The sequence below is a fragment of the Notamacropus eugenii genome, chromosome 1, assembly GCF_028372415.1.
Source record: "Notamacropus eugenii isolate mMacEug1 chromosome 1, mMacEug1.pri_v2, whole genome shotgun sequence".
Taxonomy (NCBI): Eukaryota; Metazoa; Chordata; class Mammalia; order Diprotodontia; family Macropodidae; genus Notamacropus; species Notamacropus eugenii.
Genome location: NC_092872.1, coordinates 294,269,449 through 294,293,716, shown reverse-complemented (window position 1 = coordinate 294,293,716; position 24,268 = coordinate 294,269,449). Strand labels below are relative to the sequence as shown.

The 24,268-nt window shown below is 38.8% G+C and overlaps 1 protein-coding gene across 1 annotated transcript in view; it reads left to right on the top strand.

Annotated features, from left to right (window-relative positions):
* The window catches only part of RGS6 (regulator of G protein signaling 6), a 662,738-nt gene that overhangs the window by 581,006 nt on the left and 57,464 nt on the right, over positions 1 to 24,268 (top strand). The window contains 1 exon segment of the mRNA XM_072629224.1: positions 9,148 to 9,334. Coding sequence (XP_072485325.1) covers positions 9,148 to 9,334 — 187 coding nt within the window.

Sequence of the window (24,268 nt, the reverse complement as noted above, 5' to 3'; positions counted from 1 at the left end):
TATTTCAATGATACTCTAATTTCCTTCTCTATTTCCTTTTCAATGCTACTCTAATTTCTAATTGCCTTCCCCTCCCCAAACAAAAAGTTTTCCCTTAAAAAAAGAGAAAGAAGCATAGGCAAGAAAAACAAATCCAAAAATTGGCTAAGTCTGAAAATATTTGTCTCATTCTGTACCTCTATTTCATCACTTCTCTGCCAAGAGGTGAGAAGCATGCTTTCTCATCAGTTTTCTGTAGTCATGGTTGGTCACTATGTTATAAAGAGTTCTTAAATTTTTCAAAGTTATTTTTCTTTATAATGTTGCAGTCATAATATGAATGTACTCCTGGTTCTGTTCATTTCACTCTATATCAGTTTCTATTGCTTCCCAAGAGTCTCTGATTTTGTCCTTTTCACTATTTCTTATGATGGAATCACATTTTGTTACATTCACATAACATGATTGGTTCAGCCACTCCTCAGTTGATCAGCACTGCTTTAGCTTCTAGTTTTTTGCTACAACAGAAAATGCTGCTATAAATATTTTTGTACATGTGGGATATGTCCCTCCTTTATCTCTGTGGGATATAAAAGTAGTAGTTGTATCACTGGATCAAAAATTATGCACAGTTAAATGATTTTTGAGACATATAGTGCCAAAATTGCTTTCATGAATGAATGGATTGCTTTACCCCTGGTCTTAATGGAAAGGCATTTAACTGACTTTTGGTGTTAAATAGATACTATTTGTGATATTAAAGAACGGTTCATTTATACCTATAATTTTTAATGGTTTTAATATAGGTGAGTATTATACTTTTTAAAAAGCTTTTTCTGCATCTATTGAAAACATCAAGGCAATAAGGTAGTACAGTGAATAGAGTACCCACCCTGGAATCAGGAGGACCTGGGATCAAATCCGGCCTAAAAGCCCTTTTAACCATGTCCAAGTTTACTGTTATCTTGTCTGAGATCATGACAGCTACCTCTGTTTTTATAAATTCACTTGGAGCATAATAAATTCTACTCCAGCCTTTCATTCCAATTACGGACATCTTTGTATATAGTCCATTTCTTGTAAACAAGTTATTGTTGGAATCTATTTTCTGATGTCTTTTATTCCCTTTATTTTATGGGTGAGTTTATCTTGTTCATGTTTACAGTTCTGATTATTGAATTTATATTTTCTTTTATCATATCCTCATCTACCATTTCCTCCCATTGCTTTCCACATACCTCTTTATAAGGAAGTAGTGAAAGTATTGTGATAAACAGAAGTGTTTTATAATTGACATATTCAACTTCCATTCCACTGCTCCTTCTTTCATCTCACCCAGACTCCAATCTTCGGTTCTTACCATTCTCTCTTTTTGAGACCTCCTTTATTATTCACCTCTGAAGCTGAATTTTGTTTTGCTTTCCTGAATCTGTCCTCCCTTTTACATCCCACCCTTTCTTCTCTTTGTCTATGTCCTGTTAAGTTTAATTTGTTTTTATAGTAACTGTGTGTATGTGTATGCATGCCTTTTTGATTCAGATAATAGGTTCACATGATGCCCACTCTCCCATCTCTTTTTTCATGTTTGCATATATTTCTTGCATACCTCAGTTATATAGTTCCTCTTACTTCTTGCCTAGTATATTCCTTTTCCTTTCCCTTTTCTTTACTCTTTTAAGACCATCAAAGCAGAACAAAATCACACTAAAGCCCTAGATTTTTAACTTTTTAACTTCCTTCTATGACTGTATTAGGATCCTAAAGGGGCACTTATCTCTTTAACCTCTATTAGAATATAATAATTTCATCATTGTTTAGCTATTTCCACTTGCTTAAATAGAATTACCTTTCTAAGTTTCTCTTGACTCCTGAGTTTGCATTTTGAATTTCTTATTCAACTTGAAACTTTTTATCAGAAATACCTAGAAATCCCTACTTTATTAAAGATCCTTTTTTCCTCTGAAAGGTTGTACTGTCGTTGTTATAAGTCTTTAATTTTTGTCTTTTGGAATGTCATATTATAAGAATTTCTCTCTTTTACAGTATGTGCTGACAAGTCTTGCGTGATCCTGAATGTGGTTCCTTGGTACTTGAATTCTTTCCTTTCTGGTTATTTACAGTATTTTTTTTTTGACAGAGAAGGTATGAATTTTGGCTATGATATTTCTGGAAGTTTCCATTTTCAGCTATCTTTCAGGAGGTAACTAGTGGATTCTTTCTGTTTTTACCTTGCACTGTGATTCTAATACATCTGGGCAGTTTGTATTTAAAGTTTCTCGAAGTATGATGCACAGGTTTTATTGTTTGGTCATGCTTTTAGAGAGGCTGCTGATTCTTAAATTATTTCTCCTTAATCCGTTCTTCCAGGTCAATTATTTATGACTGCAGATGCATTAGATATTCTTCTGTTGTTGTTGTTTTTAAATTCATTTTCCCCAATATTTCTTTTTGTCCCATGGAATCTTTGAGTTCTGTTTGTTTCATCCTGATTTTCAATGAGTTTGCTATTTTTGTTGTAAGTTGTTTATTCTATTTTTTCCTCCAGAATTCTGGTTTCATTTTTTACCCTTCTCTTTTTTGCATGTGGTACTTGTGATCAAGCCATTTTTTCCCCTCTGAGACTATATTTGTAGTTTTTGTGGAGTTATTCTCTTCTGATTTTGCACCTTGGATACTTCTTGACCCATGATACTTCTTCATTGTGTGTAGTGTCTTCCTCTGTTCAGTCATATCTCCAGCATTATTCCTAGTTTATGTCAAAGTCAGACTCTTCCCCATCCTACACTCTTCATAATTTTCTTGCATCACTCTCATTTCTCTTCCTAATTTTTCCTCTACTTCTCTTACTTGATTTTCAAAACCCTTTCTGAGCTCATCCATGACCTGAGACTAAATCATATTTTTCTTGGAGGCTTTGGATGTAGGGTCCTTGACTTTGTTGTGTTCTGAGGGTATGTTTTGATCTTCCTTGTCACCAAAGTAAGTTTCTATAGTCCAAGTTTTTTTTTCCATTGTTTGCTCATTTTTTCCAGCCAATTATTTGACTCTTTAACTCTTTATTAAGGTAGAACTCTGCTTCCAGCAGGGGTGGGGTGGGGCATACTATCTTGAGCTTCAGGGGTTTTGTGTAGCTACTTTCAGAGATGCTTCAAGGGACCCATAAGTTTTCACTTCTTCCAAGGTGGTATGATCTAAGGAGAGGTGTTTACTCCTCTCCTAGTCTGTGCTCTGGTCTGTGAATGACCACAAGCACTCTTTTTTGCTCTGGAACTAAGGAGGATTCCCTCTCTGCTGCTGCCACAAGCTCTGCTATGCCAGTGCTCCTCCTCACCCTGAGACTACCACCCAGGACTGTCATCCAGAACCAAGTATGGGCAAAGCAAAAGAAACCTGCCTCAGTGCCAGTAAAGAGACCAGTGTAATTTCCTTCTGACAATTTATTTGATCCCCTTACCATCTGGGCTGAGAGCTCGAGAAGCAGCCACTGCCACTGCTGATTCAGTCACTCCAAAGCCCTGCTCCTGGTCTGCTGGGGCCAGGGCAGTGCTGAGGCCAGACTATGCTCTCCTCTCACCCAGGTCCAACAGACCTTTTCTACTGACCTAAGTTGTCTTTGACATTCTTTGGATTGAGATGTTTGGAAATGGAAACAACTGCCAGTGATTCAGTCCCCTGAGTCCTGTGCTGGGTTTTACTGGGTGCCATGCTGGTGTGGCCTGCATTGGACTACACTCCTTTCTCAGCCTGGTGCAACAGGCCTTTCCTGTTGATCATCCAGATTATCTTGGGCTAGAAATTTGTTTCACTCTGTCTTTCTGTTCTACTGCTCTAGAATTTGTTTAGAGTCACTTTACAGGTATATGGAGGGGTTTGGGGCAGAGCTCAGGTAAGTCCTTGCCTTTACTTATCTTGGCTCCACCCACCCCACCCCCTGCTTATCCTATACTCTTGAATGGGGTTTTCAGGCCCTGTTTTTCCCTTAACTAAGTTTTCTTGGTTCATACCATTGGCCTCCACATCTCCTGGTGTGTCTGTGCTCAGAGTACTAGCAGGTTTCAGTCCTTCCTAGAGCATCCCAATAAGAGTGTTGACAGGCTTCTGGGTGATTTACCTGAGCTCATGTTGGCATCCCTGACAGGATCCCTCTCCTAATGCCTTCAGGCTTCTGGCTGTCTTTTTATGCAATCGTCAGCTGGCTGACAGTGCTTTCTTTTGTTTCTCCCTGGATTTCTTAATCACTATTTGATCTGGTGCCTTTTGTTGATCTTTTCTGGAGGTTATATGAGAGACCTAGTTTCCTTTACACCCGTTCACATAACCATCTTAACTCAAAGTCTCTACTAGTTTCTTGAATGATAATTTGTAAACATCATTAACATACTTCCTTCCAGTGCTCCAAATCCCCATCATGCTTCATAAAAAAACAAACCCCACAGTTTTTCTCACAAGTGACACCACTGTCACGTGTCAATTTGGATCAGTGTAGCAAGATGAAAAAAAGAGCTGGATTTATCATGGACCTGAATTTCATCATGTATAAAATTAGGGAGTTGGAGCTATCTTTCTTCTATCTCTGGGCCCTAGCCCGAAGTGCACCCCCTTTGATATCATGGCCAATCTTAGAAACTGAGAGGAAAAGAATACAAGGGGAGGGCTCATGAATTTAAGGGAACCATGCCACTGAGGTGAGGAAACCAACCCCAATAGTTGTCTAACAACTCTGCAGTTTCACTATCTGATTAGAATTCTCCCATCTTGTTTCCTTTGGGAGTCAACTGCATGTTCCTTTCACCCCCTCTCCCAGAAGAACAAGTAGACCTAGGAACAATGACAGGAAAAGAGTAAAAGAATTTGAGGTGGTGGTGGAAGGCAGGAAAAGGAATACTGGCTACAGGCCTAAAATGAAATCAGATGCAATTCACAATGAGAAATGTCCAGAGCTCCAAGATAATATTGAACATGACTGAAGGTACACACCATATTTACAAATACTGCGATGTCTCTATGGTTTATATGGTGATCTGAGTATCAGTTTAGTTTGGCCAATGTACCACCATCTCACTGCTTTACCTAACTGAATTGTAAGTATTTCCTGAAAATCAGCCCCAAAGCTAGAGCTGAGTTATTGCCAGAATTATGCTGTCCAGGTTGCCTCTACCAACTAGTGTTAGATTACTATGTTACAGACGAGGAAGCCGGGAGGCCAGGATGATGGTTTAGCAATTCAGATCAGATCATAGGATATAGGGGAAGAAGGAAGCTTTGAGAACAAATTGCAGATCATTTTATAAATGTAGAAGTTAGAGTCCAAAGAATTTCAGTGTCTTGTCCAAGTAGGAGAACGGAGACTGGAACCCAGGTCTGATATCAGAATCAGTGCTCCAGTTTTTTTATTGTCCACATAGCCCATCAATGGCAGAACTCTGTTTCCCTACTCTACACCTAAGTTAGGTCATTACATTTAAATATCACATATTGACTCTTCCCATTAAATTATCTTTGATATCTAAAGTGAGGCTATGTCCAGGGTTCTCTTTGAGCTCTCTGCTCCTCTCTTCTCCCTTTTTCTCTTCCTTGTTGGAGTGAGGTATAAAAGGAAGGGGAGGAGGAGGAAAGAATGAACACTTCAAGCCTATAGTATGTCCACATGAGTTTTCTTCCGTTGATTACCCTTTCCATAAAGGAGATTGTAGTTACCTCAAATGACCACAGGGCGTCACCTTAGTGATATGCAGATGACTCCGAAAATCTGTGGGATGAGAACATAGTTAACCTTTAAAGAAAACAGGTAGGTTTCACTGAAGATGCAGATCAGAATACACCTTCTTAACATTGAGACCGGTCACTGATACTGGAGTGTAGAGTCCATCTACCTCATAAGGATGTTGAAAGAAAAGTACTTCGTGAGCCTTATGGTACTAGATAAATATAAATGATGAAGATAAGAATGTCAACGATGCTAAGAATGAGAACAGTTGTCATCCTCCTCATCATTGCTATGGCTGATGTTGGGGATCCCCGTCCTTTTCTGTCCTGTCTGTTTCCTATTATAAGGGATGGATCAGAACTCCAGTCTCCATGTTCTCATCTTTAACTGATGTCGACCCAGTGACACCATCCCCCTGTTCACGGTTTAGAAGATGTACCCAATCTACCCCAAATATGAAAGAGCAATAGATGTGAGGTCAAAAGATAGGACTGTAACTATCAGGTTTTCTACTTATAACTTAGATGATTTCATACTAGTCACCTCCCCTCCCTAGGTCTCTGTTTCCTCAACTATAAAATGAGATGGTTAAACTTGATGATCCCTGAAATCTTTTTCAGATATCAATCCGGAGACCTTGTGACATGGGATTCAAGTCTCCAATTTAGTCACCAACGAGTTGTGTGACTGAATTCATAATCTTTCTGAATCAATTCTCTCATCTATACACTATCCTATCTGTGACAGAGTACTTATAAGGAAAACATTTTTATTCATAATAATAGCTAACATTTATAGAGTGCTTGAAGGTTTTCCAAATGTTTTAAATGCCTTAGGAGGTAAGTGCTTTTATTACCTCATCATACATATGAGAGAGAAGTTAAATGACTTGCCCAGCTTCCCAAAGCTAGCAGATATCTGAGGCAGGATTTAAACTCTGCTCTACCTGCTGCAACACCTACCAGTCTTTTATAAACAGAAAAGGGCTGTATAGATGAGAATAGTTGCGGTTATTATTATCATCCATCCTCACCAACAAAAACATTTTTGTCCCTGACTGTATGTACTTTGGGACCATCACTGGGGACTTATTGCTGCTGTCAAAGATTTGGCTTTGGTCACTGGTGCCCAGCTCTCTTAACAACTGTATTGGTTTTGTAGGCCTAATAGAAGAGAAAGAGAAAGGTGGGAGAGAGAATTTTCTCTTTGCCTTCCCCCACAGAGTACTTAATCAGAATGCTCTTTCCTCCTTTTCCTACTGCTCCTAGCTCCCCACAGGCACCTTCAACATTGATTCCTGCATAGCACTGCTTTGTCTTACACAGAGCTGCACCTGTTTGGCCCATTTTCCTCTAAAAAGAAGCTTTGTCAATCCATTCCATTTTTATTTTATTGTCCTTGTCTGCAAAGGGATGAATTCTAATGATCTATTGACTATAAAATTCTCTATGGTCCTTCTTATTCCTTCTCATTGATTTATTTTATTTTTTTAAATTTTATTGAAAACTTATTTTTTACTCTGTTGTCATTTTCCCCATGTAATAATACACACACACACACACACACACATACATATACACACCACACTACATCCCTTGTAACAAAGAAAAACAATTTTAAAAAAACTAACCATCCTCAGCAACCCCATCAGAAGGACTCACAGCCTTCACTTTTTTACTGAGAGGAATCTGTGTGCATCCTTTGTTTTCGAAGAAGACCATGACATCAGAGAAATGATGACATGACTTGCACTTGACTTGGTTTTCAGTGAGGGAGGGATGTGCAAGGTCACCAACCTTACTTTCTCCTATCTGTGTCCAATGACCAGATATTCATCAGGATGACTAGAGATGGTCCAGGATGCAATGGGAGACCTTGGCCTTTTTAGGCTAGACCTTTTCAGGTACTCATTTAGAGGGAGATAACGCCCATCAAGTGCAAGTCACGTCATCATTTCTCTGATGTCATGGTCTTCTTCGAAAACAAAGGATGAACACAGACTGTGAGTAGACTGATCTGCATGAGTAAGGACCCAGCTAGCTAGGTAACTGAGCTCATCCTCTCCCTTCTCTCTCCCTCTCCCCTTCCTTTGGGGTCTACTGGCTAGATGTCCTTTTTTCCTTTCTTCTTCCCTCCCTTCCTTCCTTCCTTTTCATTTCCAAAACCTTAAACCCAGTGTGCTCTGAAGACCATGGGCTGAACAACAATAGGTCCCTGCACAAGCTCCACTTAATGACTGGCTTAGAGTGATTAACAGTTTTTATATTTGTATATTATATATATAATATATTATATATCATTAACAGTGATTAGCAACAGTTTCAGTTGATTTAGTTATTTTTTCTTTTGTTCATTACAAGGGCCATTCCCTGACTACTGAGAGGAGTGAAATGTGTTTCAGTGAAGTTAGTGGTATTTTCATTTATGTTACGATAGTCATTGTGTATCCTACCCTCTTGATTCTGCTTTATTCAATCTGCATCCGTTCATACAAATCTTCCTTCTTATACTTCTTATAACTCATTCTAATTAATTTTTTTGGTTATTTTAACAAAAATTTTCCTTTTATGATTTTTAACTTAAACATCAATGAGCATGAACATTTCTCTATATAAAAAAACAAAGAGGGACTGCATAGGAAGCTATGAATCTCCACATTACATGAATTCACCTTGGCTTTGTTATTGTTTAGGGAGAGGGGAAGATATGTTTTAAGTTTTACGTGATAGTTCTCACACTGCCCTGCTTGTCAATGTCTCCTTATAAATTTTCTTCTATTCTCTCCTTTTTGTTATCTAATGATTCCTCAATGTTCTTTTCTTCCTTTTTTTTGGTATCACCTTTAATACTTCCCCACTCCCCTCTCATTTTTCTTTACCCCCAAGAAGAAAAAAAAACATAGCACTCCCTTGTTACAATAAAGTACAGTCACATAAAACAAACTGATATATTAGTTGTGTCTGAAAATGTATGCCTCGTTCTACACCCTAGCCCATCACCTGTCTTCTAAGAGATGGGAAGCATGTTCAATCTTCTTGGGTTTTAATTGGCCATTGCATTGATCATAAAAGCTCATAGTTTTTCACAATTGTTTTCCTTTCCAGTCTTGTAGTTGAATAGAATGGGATCCTGACTTCCTTGCATCATATATTTAGTCACAAATTGGGACATGTAGAGAAGGAAAGTTTCCCTTCTCTAAGCAAAATATTGCCATGGATCACATTTCGAACATTTATGTCCAGGTCTCCCAACCAGTAAATGCAATTCTTTGAAACATCATCCATTCCATTGCAAATGGGTTCCACAAGATAACATTAGAGCAGGTCACCCAGAAAGGACTGTATTGAGAATTAATGCTATAAGCTGTCAGCCCTAGAACCTGACTCCATGGAAAAATAAGAGTTATGAATCTATGTGTCTGCCTCATGGAATTAATGGTGTCTTTATGCTCCCAATTCAAGGTTTTGGTTGGCTGTCCAAGATCTCAAGAAACAACCTTTACAGGATGTGGCAACTCGAGTGGAAGAAATTTGGCAAGAATTTCTGGCTCCTGGAGCCCAAAGTGCAATCAACCTGGATTCTCACAGCTATGAGAAAACAAGTCAAAATGTCAAAGACCCAGGGCGATACACATACGAGGATGCGCAGGTTTGCTCATTTACCTGACTGATTCAAATGCCAGGTGTTCATTTGCCTCCCTCCCCAGGCCAACTCTTTAACATGGGACCAAAGGACTTTGGGTAATTGTTAGTTCAGATTTCACTCTTTGCAAGGCTATGGCCAGGCTCTATTCAGAAAAAGCACAGGATGGAATTCTGGGCTTTGTATTATGCTAAGTCTATCATGTGAACTAAGAAGAAGCATGACATGGTTGTTGGAATAAGGAAGACCTGGGTTCAGATCACATCTCTGGGCAAAGTGACCCTGGGCAAATCACTTAACCTCTCAGTGCCCAAGGCAACTCTATAACTATATAAATGAGAGATAAATTGCCAATTTCCATCAATTGAGGGAGTTTATATACCAGTTCTTTGCTATACTAATGAAACTACCCCCTAGTCTCACCATCCAAAATCATAATGTGACGAAGTAATACATTTTATTATTTTACTAGTTTGCAATTTTGCTTAAGTGTAAAATCACTAAATAGTAATAATGGAAATCCATTATCATCTTCCGTTGCACTGGCGACTCGGATCTAAAAGCACTTAGAGAACCTGCACTTCTTTGTTAATGCAGTGCTGGAACCAAGGAGTAAATTATGAGTATCTTATTTTCCAATTTATTTTTTGAAACAAATGTTTTCCAGTTGTTTTTCCAAGGATGAGCGCTAAGTACAGTCAGACACTTGACACTTATTAGCTGTGTGACCCTAAGCAAATCATTTAACCCTGATTGCCTCACAAAAAAAAAGCTAGAAACAAATATTCCTTTTTTAGGAGGCAAAAGTGGAACTAATAGCTTATAGTAAGTCATTCTTGATGCTTGGCCTTAGTGATCATTTTAGGGTCACTCACTACTAATTAATCCTTCTCACTGAATTTTCAGTTGGATTTCCTGCAGTGGCCATTGTAATCCTCCATTTTGCTTTAAAGGAAGAGATGCTTTGACAGAAGCGTTAGGGTCCTTGGCCAAGTCAAGAGCATTTATAAAGTACCTAGTATGTGTCAGGCACTGTTCTAAGTGCTGAGTATACAAACACAGCAAAAATACTATCCCTGCCTTCAAGGAGCTCACAGTTTAATGGAGGAAGACAACAAGCAAACAACCATGTATAAAAAGATACATACAGGGCAAACTGGAGATAGTTTTAGAAGGAAAGGATTAAGATCATGGAGGACCAAGAAAGTCTTCTTGCAGAAGGTTGGACTTCAGCACTTAGCGCCAAGATCAGGCTGAGGAGAATATCCTCAGCCCAGCCACACTCAGTGGATAACATTGCTGACTCAAGGAGTCCCAGCACCTTTTGCTCCTCTTCCATCATGCATAAATGCCTGTGCTCAGCAGTTGCTTCTTGTCCACTTGTCTCATATAATCAAGGTAGGCCTTTCCTAGACACCATTTTGTGGCCTATTAAAGAACATTTTTTCTGAATGAAGAGGCTAGGAAATAGGTTGAGATTGTTCAGTAGGGTAGACCGCTGGAAAATCCCTACAGGGATCATTTGTAGCACAAACATTTGAAGCAGAACATTTCATGTTCTACCTTTAATCCAAGATACAAAGAGTGTAAAACCAGAATTACAGTGGGTCACTTTAGCCATCCAGCTCAGTGTTCTATTTTCAATGTCATTCACATACTTCAGCAGATCCTTGATCACAGATCTCCTAACTGTTGGAGACTGGTTCAGGTTATAACCATCATCCACCTTCTCGTTTTTTTCCATTTTTGTCATTTTTGTCCACATCTATTTCATGTAAATATTCTCTAGAACATCTACCCAGCACACTAGATCAGAAGTTCTTAACCTTTTTTGTTTCATAGAACACTCTGCTCATCTGATGAAGCCTCAAAATAATGTTTTTAATAATTGAAGATGTTAAATTTCACTTAGAGATTAGTGGAGGAGACAGAATATGTGTTTATTAAGTGTGTACAATGTGCCGGTCACTCTGTTAAATGCTCTACAAATATTGTCTTATCTGTTTTATACAACAACCTTGTGAGATAGGTGCCACTTTTGATCCCCATTTTACATTTGAGGAAACTGAGGAAGACCAAGGTTAAATGACTTGCCCAGGGTCACACTGCTAATAAGTGTCTGAGGCTGAATTTGAACTCAGGTCTTTCACGGATTCCAGATCCAGCACTCTGTTCTGTGTGCTACCTAGCTGCCTCTTACCTAGCAGTCATGTTAAGGAAATAACTCATTCAGCTTCATAGATCCCCTAAAATTATCCATGGAGTTCAGATTAGGAATCCCAGTCCCAGAGGTCTTCTGATTCTTTTAATGTATGAATATCCTATAATCCTCAGTTTATATATCTGTTAACTATCACTCTCATTAAATAACTGGCTTACATCCTTCTTTAGTCATAGATGCTTTTGAGGTCTTTTTTTCATGCATTTTTTGCACAAAAGTTCTCCCTCATAGAGACGCTGTAGTGAGTTACCTACAATTCTGATTCTTCTGAGATTATAACATTCCACAGCTTGCAGCTATGTAGCAGCACCAGAAGAACAGTAACACTGAGATGAACTTTTGCATCAAGCAAGTAGTTTAAAATCACTTAAGGCACAATAATTTCCAAATTTCCTTCTGTCTAATTCTGGGCCATTATCATTGGATATGTCCCAGATATATATTTTGGTGAAATAACTCAGCGGGCTTCCCATTGACCTGCATGTCGCAAATGTGTATTCTTCGTCCACTTTATTTTCCCAATGTGGATGACGAGACTGATCTCTTGCTGTTCATCGTTTCAATTGTGATCAACTCTTGATGAATCCATTTGGGATTTTTTGATATTTTCTTGATATACTGGAGTGGTTTCTTGAGATACTGGAATAGTTTTCCATTTGCTTCTCCAACTCGTTTTACAGATGAGGAAACTGAGGTAAGCAGGGGTAAGTGACCTGCCCAGGGTTGCACAGCTAGTAAGTGTGTGATGTCAGATTTGAGCTCAGTTATTCCCTGACTCCAGACCCAACACTCTATCCACTGTACCACCTAGCTGCCCTGGACTTAGAGTTCTATATACATGTATGATAATACATCTCATTTGATCATCAAATAGTAGAATGAAGTACTACAAATATAATTATCTTAATTTTATGGATTAGGTAAAACTTGGGGAAGTTGAGTGATTTGCTCATCATCAGGGTCATAAAGTTTCCAAGTGTCAAATGCAGTGTTTGAATCTAGCCCTTCTTCTCTCCTGATCTCTAGTCTTGCATTACCAGCTACTTTATGAATATCTCAAACTGCATGTCTCATTGGCATTTCAAACCCAACATGTATTGATTATCTTTTCTCAACACCTTCCCTACTTCCAAACTTCCCTATACTATAGAGAACAATACAATACTTCCAGTCATCTAGGCTTGCAACTTTTAATACACATGTATAATGTATAATACACATATAATACACATTTATTTATATATATATTTATTTTGTTTTCCCCCAATTACATGGAAAAAATAATTTTAGCATTCATTTTTAAAACTTTGAGTTCCAAATTTCCTCCCTTACTCCTCACTCTCTTATTGAGAAGGCAAGCAATTTGATATAGGTTATACACGTGCAGTCATGCAAAACATATTTCCACATTAGTCATGTTGTAAGAGAAAACATAGACCAAAAAAACTCAAGAAAAATAATCAAAGTAAAAAAGTTTGCTTCAGTCTGTGTTCAGACTCTATCAGTTCTTTCTCTGGGGATGGATAGCATTTTTCATCATAAATCTTCAGAGTTGTCTTAGATCGTTGTATCATCAAGAGTGGCTAAGTCATTCACAGCTGATAATCTTACAATATTGCTGTTACTGTGTACAGTGTTCTCTGGGTTCACTCATTTCACTTTGTATCAGTTTATGTAAGTCTTTCCAGGTTTCTCTAAGAGCATCCTGCTCATCATTTCTTATAGCGCAATAGCATTCCATCACAATCACGTACCACAACTTGTTCAGCCATTCTCCAATTGATGGGCATCCCTTCAATTTCCATTTCTCTGCTAGGCTTGCAGCTTTTATGTCATCCTTGATTTCTCACTCATATTTATCACTCATATACATTGCCAATTTTTTTGTAATTTCTACCTAAACAATCTCCTCTTATCAATGTCCTCTTTTCTTCATTCACAGTCATCACCCTAGTTCAATACCTCATTCCTGGACTAAGGCAAAAAATTTCTGGTTGGTCTTCTTGCCTCAAGTCTCTCTTCTGTTTCAATTCATCATCCATTCAGTTGCCAAACTCATTTTCATGAAGCTGAGGTTTGACCATGTCACCTACCCTATTCACTAACTCCAGGGACTCGATAGTATCTCCAGGATCAAATATAAAATCCTGTTTTAGCTTTTAAAACCCTTTGCAACATCCTTTCTACTCTTCCAATCTTCTCACATTTTATTCCCCTCCACATACTCTATGATACAGACACTGGCCTTTTTGGTATCGAATGAATGAAAATCCATCTCCCCCCACTTGTCTTTTCGTTGGCAGTTCCATATGCCTGGAACCTTCTCCCTTCACACCTTTACCTCTTGGCTTCCCTGGCTTCCTTCAAGACTCAGCTCAAATTTCCCCGACTTTAGGAGGCTTTTCATGGACTCCAGTCCTTCACTTTCACCCTCCCCATACACCTATTACCCAAGTCTTTCCACTGAGATTACCTCCCATTTGCCCATTATATATCTTGTGTGTACATAGTTCTTTGCATGTCGTCTCTCCCATTAGAAGATGATCTCTGACATATAACAAGTGCTTACTAAATGCTTCTTGACCAACTCTAGCACTCATTTCCATTATTCCATGTTGCCTAAATCCCAAAGCATTAATCCTCTCTACACCTTCTCCTAATGATGTTATCCAGCCTCTACTTCAGAGCTCCCAGTGATGAGGAATACTTTGTTTCCCATGTAGGAATTCTGGTTTTGGACAACTCCAGCTGTTAGGAAGTTCTTCCTCACTTTATGCTGAGATCTCTTTCCCTATAACTTCTCCCTTTTGGTCCTACTCCTATACCCCTAGGACAAATAGAAAAAATCTAATGTCTTTCTCACACAATGACCTTTAAAATATTTGAAAACAGCAATCCCATCTTCTCCTCTTACCTAAGTCTTCTCTTTTTCTGGATAAATATCCCCAATTCCTTCAAGAGATCTTGGTTTCCAACCTGATTATCCTTCTGGTTACCTACTTCTGCCTGCCTTCCAGTCTGTCAACATTTCTTCTAAAATGTGATGCTCAGAAGTAAATAAAATATGCCAGATGTGATCTGTCAGATTGACATCACTCTATTAATGACTGCCCTTTGGTAAAGTCCAGGAGTGGAGAACCTATGGCCTCAAGGCCACATGTGACCTTCTAGATCCTTGGGTGTGGCCTTTTGGCTGAGTCCATGTTTTACAGAACAAATCATTTAATTAAGGGGATTTGTTCTGTGAAGTTTGGATTCAGTCAAAAGGCTGCACTTGAGGAGTTAGAAGACCACATGTGGACTCAAGGCCACAGGTTCCCCACCCCTGGCCCAGTTATTCATTCAGTTTCAAATCTCCCTAATTATACTATCATCCAGTAGACATCTCTCCTTTTCCATAAGGATATTATAAAGGTTTTTGTGAAGTCCTTCACAAATTTGGGCATGTCTTGTTTGCTACATTCCCTTGTTTCAAAAAAAAATATGAGTTTGGAGAATAGGATTAGTCTGCCATAACCTATTTTTAATGAACCTACACTGGTTCACAATGTTCACTGCTTCCCTGTCTAAATATGTACATGCCTTCCCTTCGGTAATACATTTTATAATTTTACTATGAATAAAAACTAGTTCATTGACTAATAAGAAGGAAGGAAGGAAGGAAGGAAGGAAGGAAGGAAGGAAGGAAGGAAGGAAGGAAGGAAGGAAGGAAGGAAGGAAGGAAAGATGATAAGAGAAAAATACGCTTCATTCTGTACTCTGACTCCATCAGCTCTCTCTCTCTCTGGAAGAAGATGGCATCTTTATAATTTTACCATGAATCAAAATCAAGTTCACTGGCTGGTGAGAAGAATCACCCTGCTTTCTTTTTTGGAAAATAGCTCATTTTTCTCACCTATGGCATTTTTCCTCTTCTCTGAGATTTTTCAAATTTCAATAAAAGCTGCAAGTTCTTTTAGAATCCTAGGAAGTCATTGTCTGAAGCTGGACTCTTTAAGGACACCTTTCTCTTACTTATCTTATCTTAGATTTCAATACTCCAATAATAATCTTGGATCTTCCCCGTGTGAAGATCTTTCTCCTTGATAAAGAAAAAAGATAGTCAGAAAATAAAAGTTGGGTAGTTATTGTTTCTTTCCATTACCCATTACTGTCATCCCATTCACTCCAACCAATATTCCCTTCTCATCCCAATATAGCCAAAAGAAAAAAAAAGCCCCCTTTCTTTTCCTTAGCCTTCATTGTTAGCCTAGGCTAGTTCTGGTCTTTAGTTTTCCTGATGTTTTTCTTACCAGAATGTGCCACTCTTTTATTCCTCTCTAGGTATTCATCCCTCCTTCCATCTTCTGTATATCACTTTTTACAGTATAAGTTGATTAATGAGTTTTATATGCACTTACTCTCTTTAGGTAGCACCCCACTTTTTTCAGAGTTTAATGAAATTTGAATCCATAATTTTGATTAGTCTACGTCATTGTCTAGAAAACACTTTTAAATATTGTCAGCAGTAATGGGGAGAAATTGTGGAGCTTAATTCTGTGAGAAGCACAGAAAGAAGAAAACTGTTCTCCAGGGAATATATTAGAACTCAGCCTACTCAGCCTAGTCTTGCTTAAGACAAGAAGGAACAATGAGTATTTCTAGACTGACCACCATCATTTTATGAGTGTAGGTTGAATATCCTCAGTGTGAGAAGAGCTGGTGCTTTCATTAGGGCTAGTGACAGCTGCTGTCATTTAGCTATCTCATAGAAGAACTCCCAGGTGAAAAGTTGAAAAAAAGAATATGAAAGAATTTCTGATAGTCAGTCATCATGACCTCAGTCCTTCAGAGTTCTCTAGCTGCCTTTCTTTGAGTATCTGTTCAGCCACTTGTGGGGTAGCTAGGTGATACAGTGGATAGAGCACCGGTTTTGGAATCAGGAAGACTCATCTTCACGAGTTCAAAACCTGCCTCAGACACACTCGCTAGCTGTGTGTTCCTGGGCGAGTCCCGTTTTGCCTGTTTCCTCATCTATAAAATGAGCTGAAGAAGGAAATGGCAAACCGCTCCAGTGTCTTTGCCAAGAAAACCCCAAAATGGGGTCACAATGAGTCAAACATGACAGAAACAACTGAAGAACAACAATCAGCCTCTTGTGGTGTACCTTAGCAAAGAACTGTTGTGATTGCTGGTCCTTCTAGGGGGGCTGGAGGTAAGGCTAGGTAATGAAAGCCTTGTGTCTCTTCCTGGGGTCAGTTTTCTTCTTTCTCTGTTTACACTAGCAAATGACTCAGGTTCAGAGTACCCAAACACCAGTATGGATTTGGCTTATGAAGAACTGCCTATCACACAGCTGATTGCTATATTTCTTGATGTCGTTCCAAGGCCCTTTGTCTCTGTGTACATATTTAACAGGGGCCAGCACTTCAAAGATAGCCAACAGCTCCATCTTTTTAAAAAGTATGCTCATACATAACACCATGACGCTATTTGCCATTTCCAGTGCTGAGAAATTTTAGATCACCATTTTTCCTAAACATAAAACTAATGGGTACAGATAGCCAAAGACCAGACTTTGGCTAATATCCACAGCAAAAAGAGCACAATCTTAAATTAATGTATTACGTATTCGTTTAGCCTCCTGCTTCTAAAGACTAATTATTAAAGACCTCCTGCAAAGTATTTGACAAAGTCATTCATGATGCCACATAGTCAAAATAGAGACTTATGGACTGAATAATACAGTAGCTAGCTACATTTGGAAATAATTGAACAACCAGACAACAACTGTTTGGATTTATAGATTGATGTCAAGCTTCAAACATCAGACCACAGAGCTTTTGGCCCTGTTGGGTCAAAATTCTAATCAGTAATTTAGATGGAAATGTAGCATATCTAGCTATTTTTATTAAATAATATAATTATTAAATTTGGGGATATATAAAGCTGGGCAGCTAGGTAGTACAGTAAATAGAGCACTGAGCCTGGAGTCAGGAAGATCTGGCTTCAAATCTGGCCTCAAACACTAAAGCTAGGTAACCCTGGACAAATCATTTAACCCTGTTTGTCTCAGTTTCCTCATCTGTAAAATGAGCTGGAGAAAGAAATGGCAAACCACTCCAGTATCTTTACCAAGAAAACCCCAAATGGGATCTAGAAGAGTTGGATACAGCTGAACAACAACAAATTCATAGAGTGGAAAACAGAATTGGAAACAAAGACTGGGTCCATTGGGAACAATGGACCAAATTGGATAGGATGAAATTTTATAAACATAGATATAAATTTCTATATTGTATGTAGGGTAAAAAAAATGTACAGAATAGAGAAACTATAACAAAATAGAAGGTAACATAAAAACTTGTATATGCGAGACTATATGCGTAATATATGTCAACAGTATAACACGATACCCTAGAAAAGATAATGCAATGGGATAATGGTGTCCAGCATGAGGGAAAGAGTCCCACAGTGATTTTCCCTGAAAATGTCATACCTAGACTATTGTACACAGTTTGGGAGCCACATTTTCTGAGGAGGTTGAGGTTAATAAGCCTGGTGAGCACACTTAAGAAATGAAGACCTTTTGAAGAACCTAGAAATGTTTATCTTAAAGAAGAAAAATTGTTTGGGAGAAAGAGGAGAAGTCCCATGTTCACTCTCTTCAACATGGGTCAAGACAAGAAAACCAGAACCAATGGATAGATTATATGAGGAGGCAAAGTAATGTTTTAAGCTTATTAATGCTTAAAAATGCCCTAAGATTTTTGGGAAACTCTGTATAAGAAATAACTTCATAATAGCTTCAGCTATCCAGAGTGGAATGGAGTGTCCCAAAAGGTAATAAGCTCCTTTTCAATGGAGTCCTTCCGAAAGTATTGGGATGCTAGATGATAACTCATCAGGGACGGAAGTCATACTTTAGGTAGAGGTGGAACGAGATTATGTCTAAAGTCTAACACTAAGATTCCATGATTCCATAAATCTACCATGACCAAGTTTCATAGCAGGGGAGATCATAGATAAGGTTAACATTTGATGGTAGGGGTTGGAGTCAACCAGCACATTGTCACATAAAAGAATGGAGAAACTGGAGGTTAAGTCAAGACACACCTCAGCCCTCTGTATCTAACTAAACTTCATCACGCTTGAGTTTTATCCTAGCTAATCATCTCAGCAGGACACTAAACCTAACTAACTTGACATCTTTCCAATACCCACTCTTCACAACCAGGGGATCCTTCAGGGATCCCACCCCCAACTGGAAGGGACTTTCACTCAGTTTTGCAATAGGCTCGTCCAAAGAGTTGATTTAGCTATAAATTGGATTCTAAGTCAAATCATACTTGTTTCCTTAAACTACCCAGGCATCATAATGAACATTGTTTCCAACAATCTCACTAGAGACACCAGGACCTAAGCAAACCACCTCTTACTCAGGAGATGATAATCAAATCATACTACCATTGCTACTGGGAAAACATAATGATTTTCTACAAAAGTATCAAACAAACAACATGAACTCACCAGAGTGTGGACCAAACCAGGTTAAAAGGTAATTGGGAAATAGTTAACAAAATGAATAAAAATACAACAGAATATTTTTTGTCAGTCATTTTTAATTTGTGTCCAGTTCTACACCACCCCATTTGTGGTTTTCTTGGCAAAGATGCTAGAGTGCTTGCCATTTCCTCTCCAGCTCATTTTTTTACAGATGAGGAAACTAAAGCAGACAGGGTTAAGCAATTTTTTCAGGGTCATACAGCTAGAAAATGTCTGAGGCCATTTTTTTTAACCCTGGTCTTCTTGACTCCAGGCCCAAGTACTCTAGTAAGTGTCTGAGGTCACATCTGAACTCAAGTCTTCCCAACTCCAAGGTCAGTGCTCTATCTACTGTACCACCTAGTTGCCCATAATAAAACATAATGTTGATTTATGGTTTTCTAAATCACTATGTGGCCCATAGGAATCCTTATGAATAATTAAGTGGCACCTGTTTCTATTTGAGCTTGATATCATTGGTCTACTGCCTGATAGCTCCACTCATAATCCTTGTGCAGCATGGAAGTAACAAGTATGATAACTTAAAATATGAAGACAACCAAAGGACATGCAAACATTTATCTTAAAGAAGAAAAGATTTATGGGAAAGGGGATATGATTACTTTCTCCAAATTGGCCCAGAAGAGCAAAATTCCTGAGACTCTGAGTCCTAGACTGCCTGAATAAAAGCTCTCTTCCCTGGCCACCAAACCCTGCTCTCTCATACTGTCTCATATCACCAATGCAATACCCATAGCAGCCACTATGAATAGGCATGTGTATTTCCAAGGTAAATTTGCAAAATATAAATAACTCTCTTCCTCGAAGGTAAAACCAAAATACTTATTTGGGACATCATTAGAATACCAATAGGTAAGATTTAAGAGAGTATTTATCACTAATCCAGGGAACACAGACATCTTAAACCTTCTTTCTGTCAGGGCTCCCCACAAAAACAAGTTCCCCTAGAGAAATTCCTCAGTCTTCCCAGCTTGCTTCTCTCTCTCTCTGCTCCTTGAACCAACAGTTTCCACTCACAGCTTGCTTCTCTTTCTCTACTCTGCCTGCTTTCACTCTCTGTTTATGCTCTCTCTCCTCCCCCCCCACCCCACCTCAATCTCTCTCTCTCTCTCTCCTCCTTGGGCAAACTCCTCCCACTCTGAGCTCCATGTGACCCAGGCTGCATGTGTTAGGCCTATTAATGGGTAGGGAAGATCTTCCTATTCTATTAACATTACACCATGACAACATTTTCCCTTCCAGATTCCTGACCAGTTCTCCCATTCCTTTTCCATTGTGCACAGTGGAAACTTGTTTCAATGAGCTGCCTTTCATATTAGAATCCACTGATGCCATTCTCCTTACATTCACAGAAAACTGACTTTGCCAAGACAATATAGCCTAAAAAGATGTAATAAGAATAAGATTTACAAAATATATATATGCACGCATGTGTATGTGTACATATGTATATAAATTATCCCATTTGATTGATCCTCACAAGAGTCTTATGAATTATTATTATTTTGTCTCTTTTTTATTTTTTATTAAATTTATTTATTTATTTTTAGTTTTCAACATTCATTTCCACAAGATTTTGAATTCCAAATTTTCACCTCATTTCTCCCCTCCTGAACCCCAAAACAACATGCATTCTGATTACCCTTTCCCCCACTCTGGTCTCCTTTCTATTACACCCCTCCTTTCCCTTATCCCCATCTTTTCTCTTTTCTGGTAGAGCAAGGTAGATTTCTATACACCATTAGCTGTATTTCTTATTTCCCAGTTGCATGCACAAACAATTCTCAACATTCATTCCTTAAACTTTGAGTTCCAACTTCTGTCCCTTCCTCCCTCCCCACCCATCCCCACTGAGAAGGCAAGCAATTCAATATAAGCTATATATGTGTAGTTTTGCTAAAGATTTCCATAATAGTCATGTTGTGAAAGATCAATTATATTTCCCTCCATCCTATCCTGCCCCTATTTATTCTATTTTCTCTTTAGACCTTATCCTTTCCCTAAAGTGATTACTTCTTATTAGTCCCTCCTCCCTTTTGCCCTCCCTGCTGTCATTCCCCCACCCCATCTATCCCCTTCTCCCTTACTTTCCTGTAGTGTTAGATAGATTTTCATACCAAATTGAGTGTACATGTTATTCCCTCCTTAAGCCAAATGTGATGAGAGTAAGCTTCACTTTTTCCCTCTCACTTCCCCCTTTTCCCCAACATTGAAAAAACTTTTTTCTTGCCTCTTTTATGCGAGATGATTTGACCCATTCTATTTCTCCCTTTCTCCTCCCAATATATTCCTCTCTCACACCTTAATTTTATTTTTTTAGATATCATCCCTTCCTATTCAACTCACCCTGTGCCCTCTGTCTCTGTCTCTCTCTATATATACATACATATATATATGTGTGTGTGTGTGTGTGTGTGTGTGTGTGTGTGTGTGTGTGTGTGTGTGGGTGTGTGAGTGTGGGTGTGCGCACGCATGTGTGTGTGTGTGTATATGTATAATCCTCCAAATACTGAGAAAAGTTTCAAGAGTTACAAATATTATCTTTCCACGTAGGAATGTAAATAGTTCAACTTTAATAAGTCCCTTATGATTTCTCTTTCCTGTTTACTTTTTCATGCTTCTCTTGATTCTTGTATTTGGAAGTCAAATTTTCTATTCAGCTCTGGTCTTTTCATCAAGAATGCTTGAAAGTCTTCTATTTCATTGAATGATGATTTTTCCCCCAAAATATTATACTCATTTTTGCTGGATAGATGATTCTTGGTTTTAATCCTAGTTCCTTTGACATCTGGAATATCATATTCCAAACCTTTGATCCCTTAATGTGGAAGTTGCTAGATCTTGTGTTATCCTTCTTGTATTTCCACAATATTCGAATTGTTTCTTTCTGGCTGCTTGCAATATTTTCTCCTTGACCTGGGAACTCTGGAATTTGGCTACAATATTCCTAGGAGTTTTTCTTTTTGCACCTCTTTCAGGAGGTGACTGGTGATAGATTCTTTCAATATTTATTTTACCCTCTAGTTCTAGAATATCAGAGCAGTTTTCCTTGAAATTTTCATGAAAGGTGATGTGTAGACTCTTTTTTTTTATCATGGCTTTAAGGTAATCCCATAATTTTAAAATTATCTCTCCTGGATCCATTTTCCAGGTCAGTTGTTTTTCCAATAAGATATTTCACATTATCTTCTATTTTTTTCATTCTTTTCGTTTTGTTTTGTAATTTCTTGATTTCTCATAAAGTCATTAGCTTCCATCTGCTCCATTCTAATTTTTAAAGAACTATTTTCTTCAGTGAGCTTTTGAATCTCCTTTTCCATTTGGCTAATTCTGCTTTTTAAAGCATTCTTCTCCCCATTGGCTTTTGGGCCTCTTTTACCATTTGAGTTAGTGTATTTTTAAAGGTGTTATTTTCTTCAGCATTTTTTGGGTCTCCTTTAGCAAGCTTTGATTCACTTTTCATGATGTTCTTGCATTGTTCTCATTTCTCTTCTCAATTTTTCCTCCACCTCTCTTACTTGATTTTCAAAATCATTTTTGAGCTCTTCCATGGCCTGAGACCATTGCATATTTATTTTGGAGTTTTTGGGTGTAGAAGTCTTGACTTTTATGTCTTCCTCTGATGGTAAGCATTGTTCTTCCTCATCTGAAAGGATGGAAGATAATACCTGTTCACCAAGAAAGTAGTCTTCTATAGTCTTATTCTTTTCCATTTTTTGAGCATTTGTCCACCCAGTTACTTGACTTTTGAGTCCTTTGTCAAGAGGGGGGTATACTCTGGGGATGTGTAAGTTCTCAGTTCCTCCAAGGTAACACAATCAAGGGAGAAGAGTTTACTCCTCTCCTGACCTGCGCTCTGGTCTGGAAGCTACCAAAGCTTTTCTGCCCAGGATCTGCAAGTAGAATTCCCTTTCCAAAGACTCCACCAGCTCCACCATGCCAGCACTCTTCTCCACCCCAAGGTTGCCACTCAGGGCTGAGACCCAGATCAGTGATTCAATTCTCACAGGGTCTTTAGGCCAAGGGCTCAAAAAATGGATGCTGCTGCTGCCTGGGCCTGGGGCCAGGGATGAACCCTGCTCCCTTCTCACGCAGGTGAAAAAGCTTTCTCACTGACCTCACTATCCTTGGCATTTGTGGGCTGAGGGATCTGGGAACTGCAACTGCTGCCTGGGATTCTGCCCCCAAGACCTGCTTCAGTCTTGTCCCTGCCTTACCATAGCCAAGGCTGGGCTGGGCTCTGTGTGCTGCACTCCACTCCGTGCCCCATGTGATAGACCTTTCCTGTTGGCCCTCCAGGCTGCCCTGGGCTGAAAATCTCTTTCACTCCATTGCTTTGTGGTTTCTGCTGCTCTAGAATTTGTTTAGAGTTATTTTTATAAGCATTTTATGGGTTGTGGGGGAAGAGGTAGAGTAGATGCATCTTTCTACTCCACCATCTTGGCTCCCAGTAGGTATTATTGTTATCCTAGTTTAGATAGCAAAGGAGATGAGAACACTGGGCCTGGAGTCAGGAAGTCCTGGCTTCAAATCCAGCCCCTGGCTCTTAATAGTTGTGTGACCCTCAGCAAGTGACTTAACTTCTGTCTTCCTGTTCCTCAACTATAAAATGAATTTAATAATAATACCTCCCAAGATTGTTTTGAGAATAGATAATATTTGTAAAGCATTTAGTGCCTGACACATAGTAGGGCTTCAAAAAATGCCTGTTTCCCTCCTTCCTTTGTTCCTTCCTCCTTTCCTCTTTTTCTTCCTTCTCTCCCCCCTTTCTTCTTTCCCTCACTTTCTTGATTCCCTCTCACTCTTTCTTCCTTCCTTTCTTCCTTCCTTCCTTCTTTCCTTCCTTCCTTCCTTTCTTCCTTCCTACCTTCCCCTCTTCTTTCCTTCCTTCCCAGATAAGGAAACCTAGTTTGAGAAGGGTTGAGTGATTTACTCACAGTCACACAGCTGAATTCAGGTCTTCAGTTTCCAGGAAATCTCTGCTTTGCCACCTGATTGTTCTTCTCTAATACCAGCAAATCCATTAGATCAGGAGGGGGATAGACACACTTCTATCCCCTTCTAGATAGATAAAGTATTTAGAACCTTCCAGATCCTTTCCCTACTATTGTAACTTGGCAAATTCTCCTCCTTTGCAGATTAGAATATCAAGACATGCTGCCCTACCTACCTCC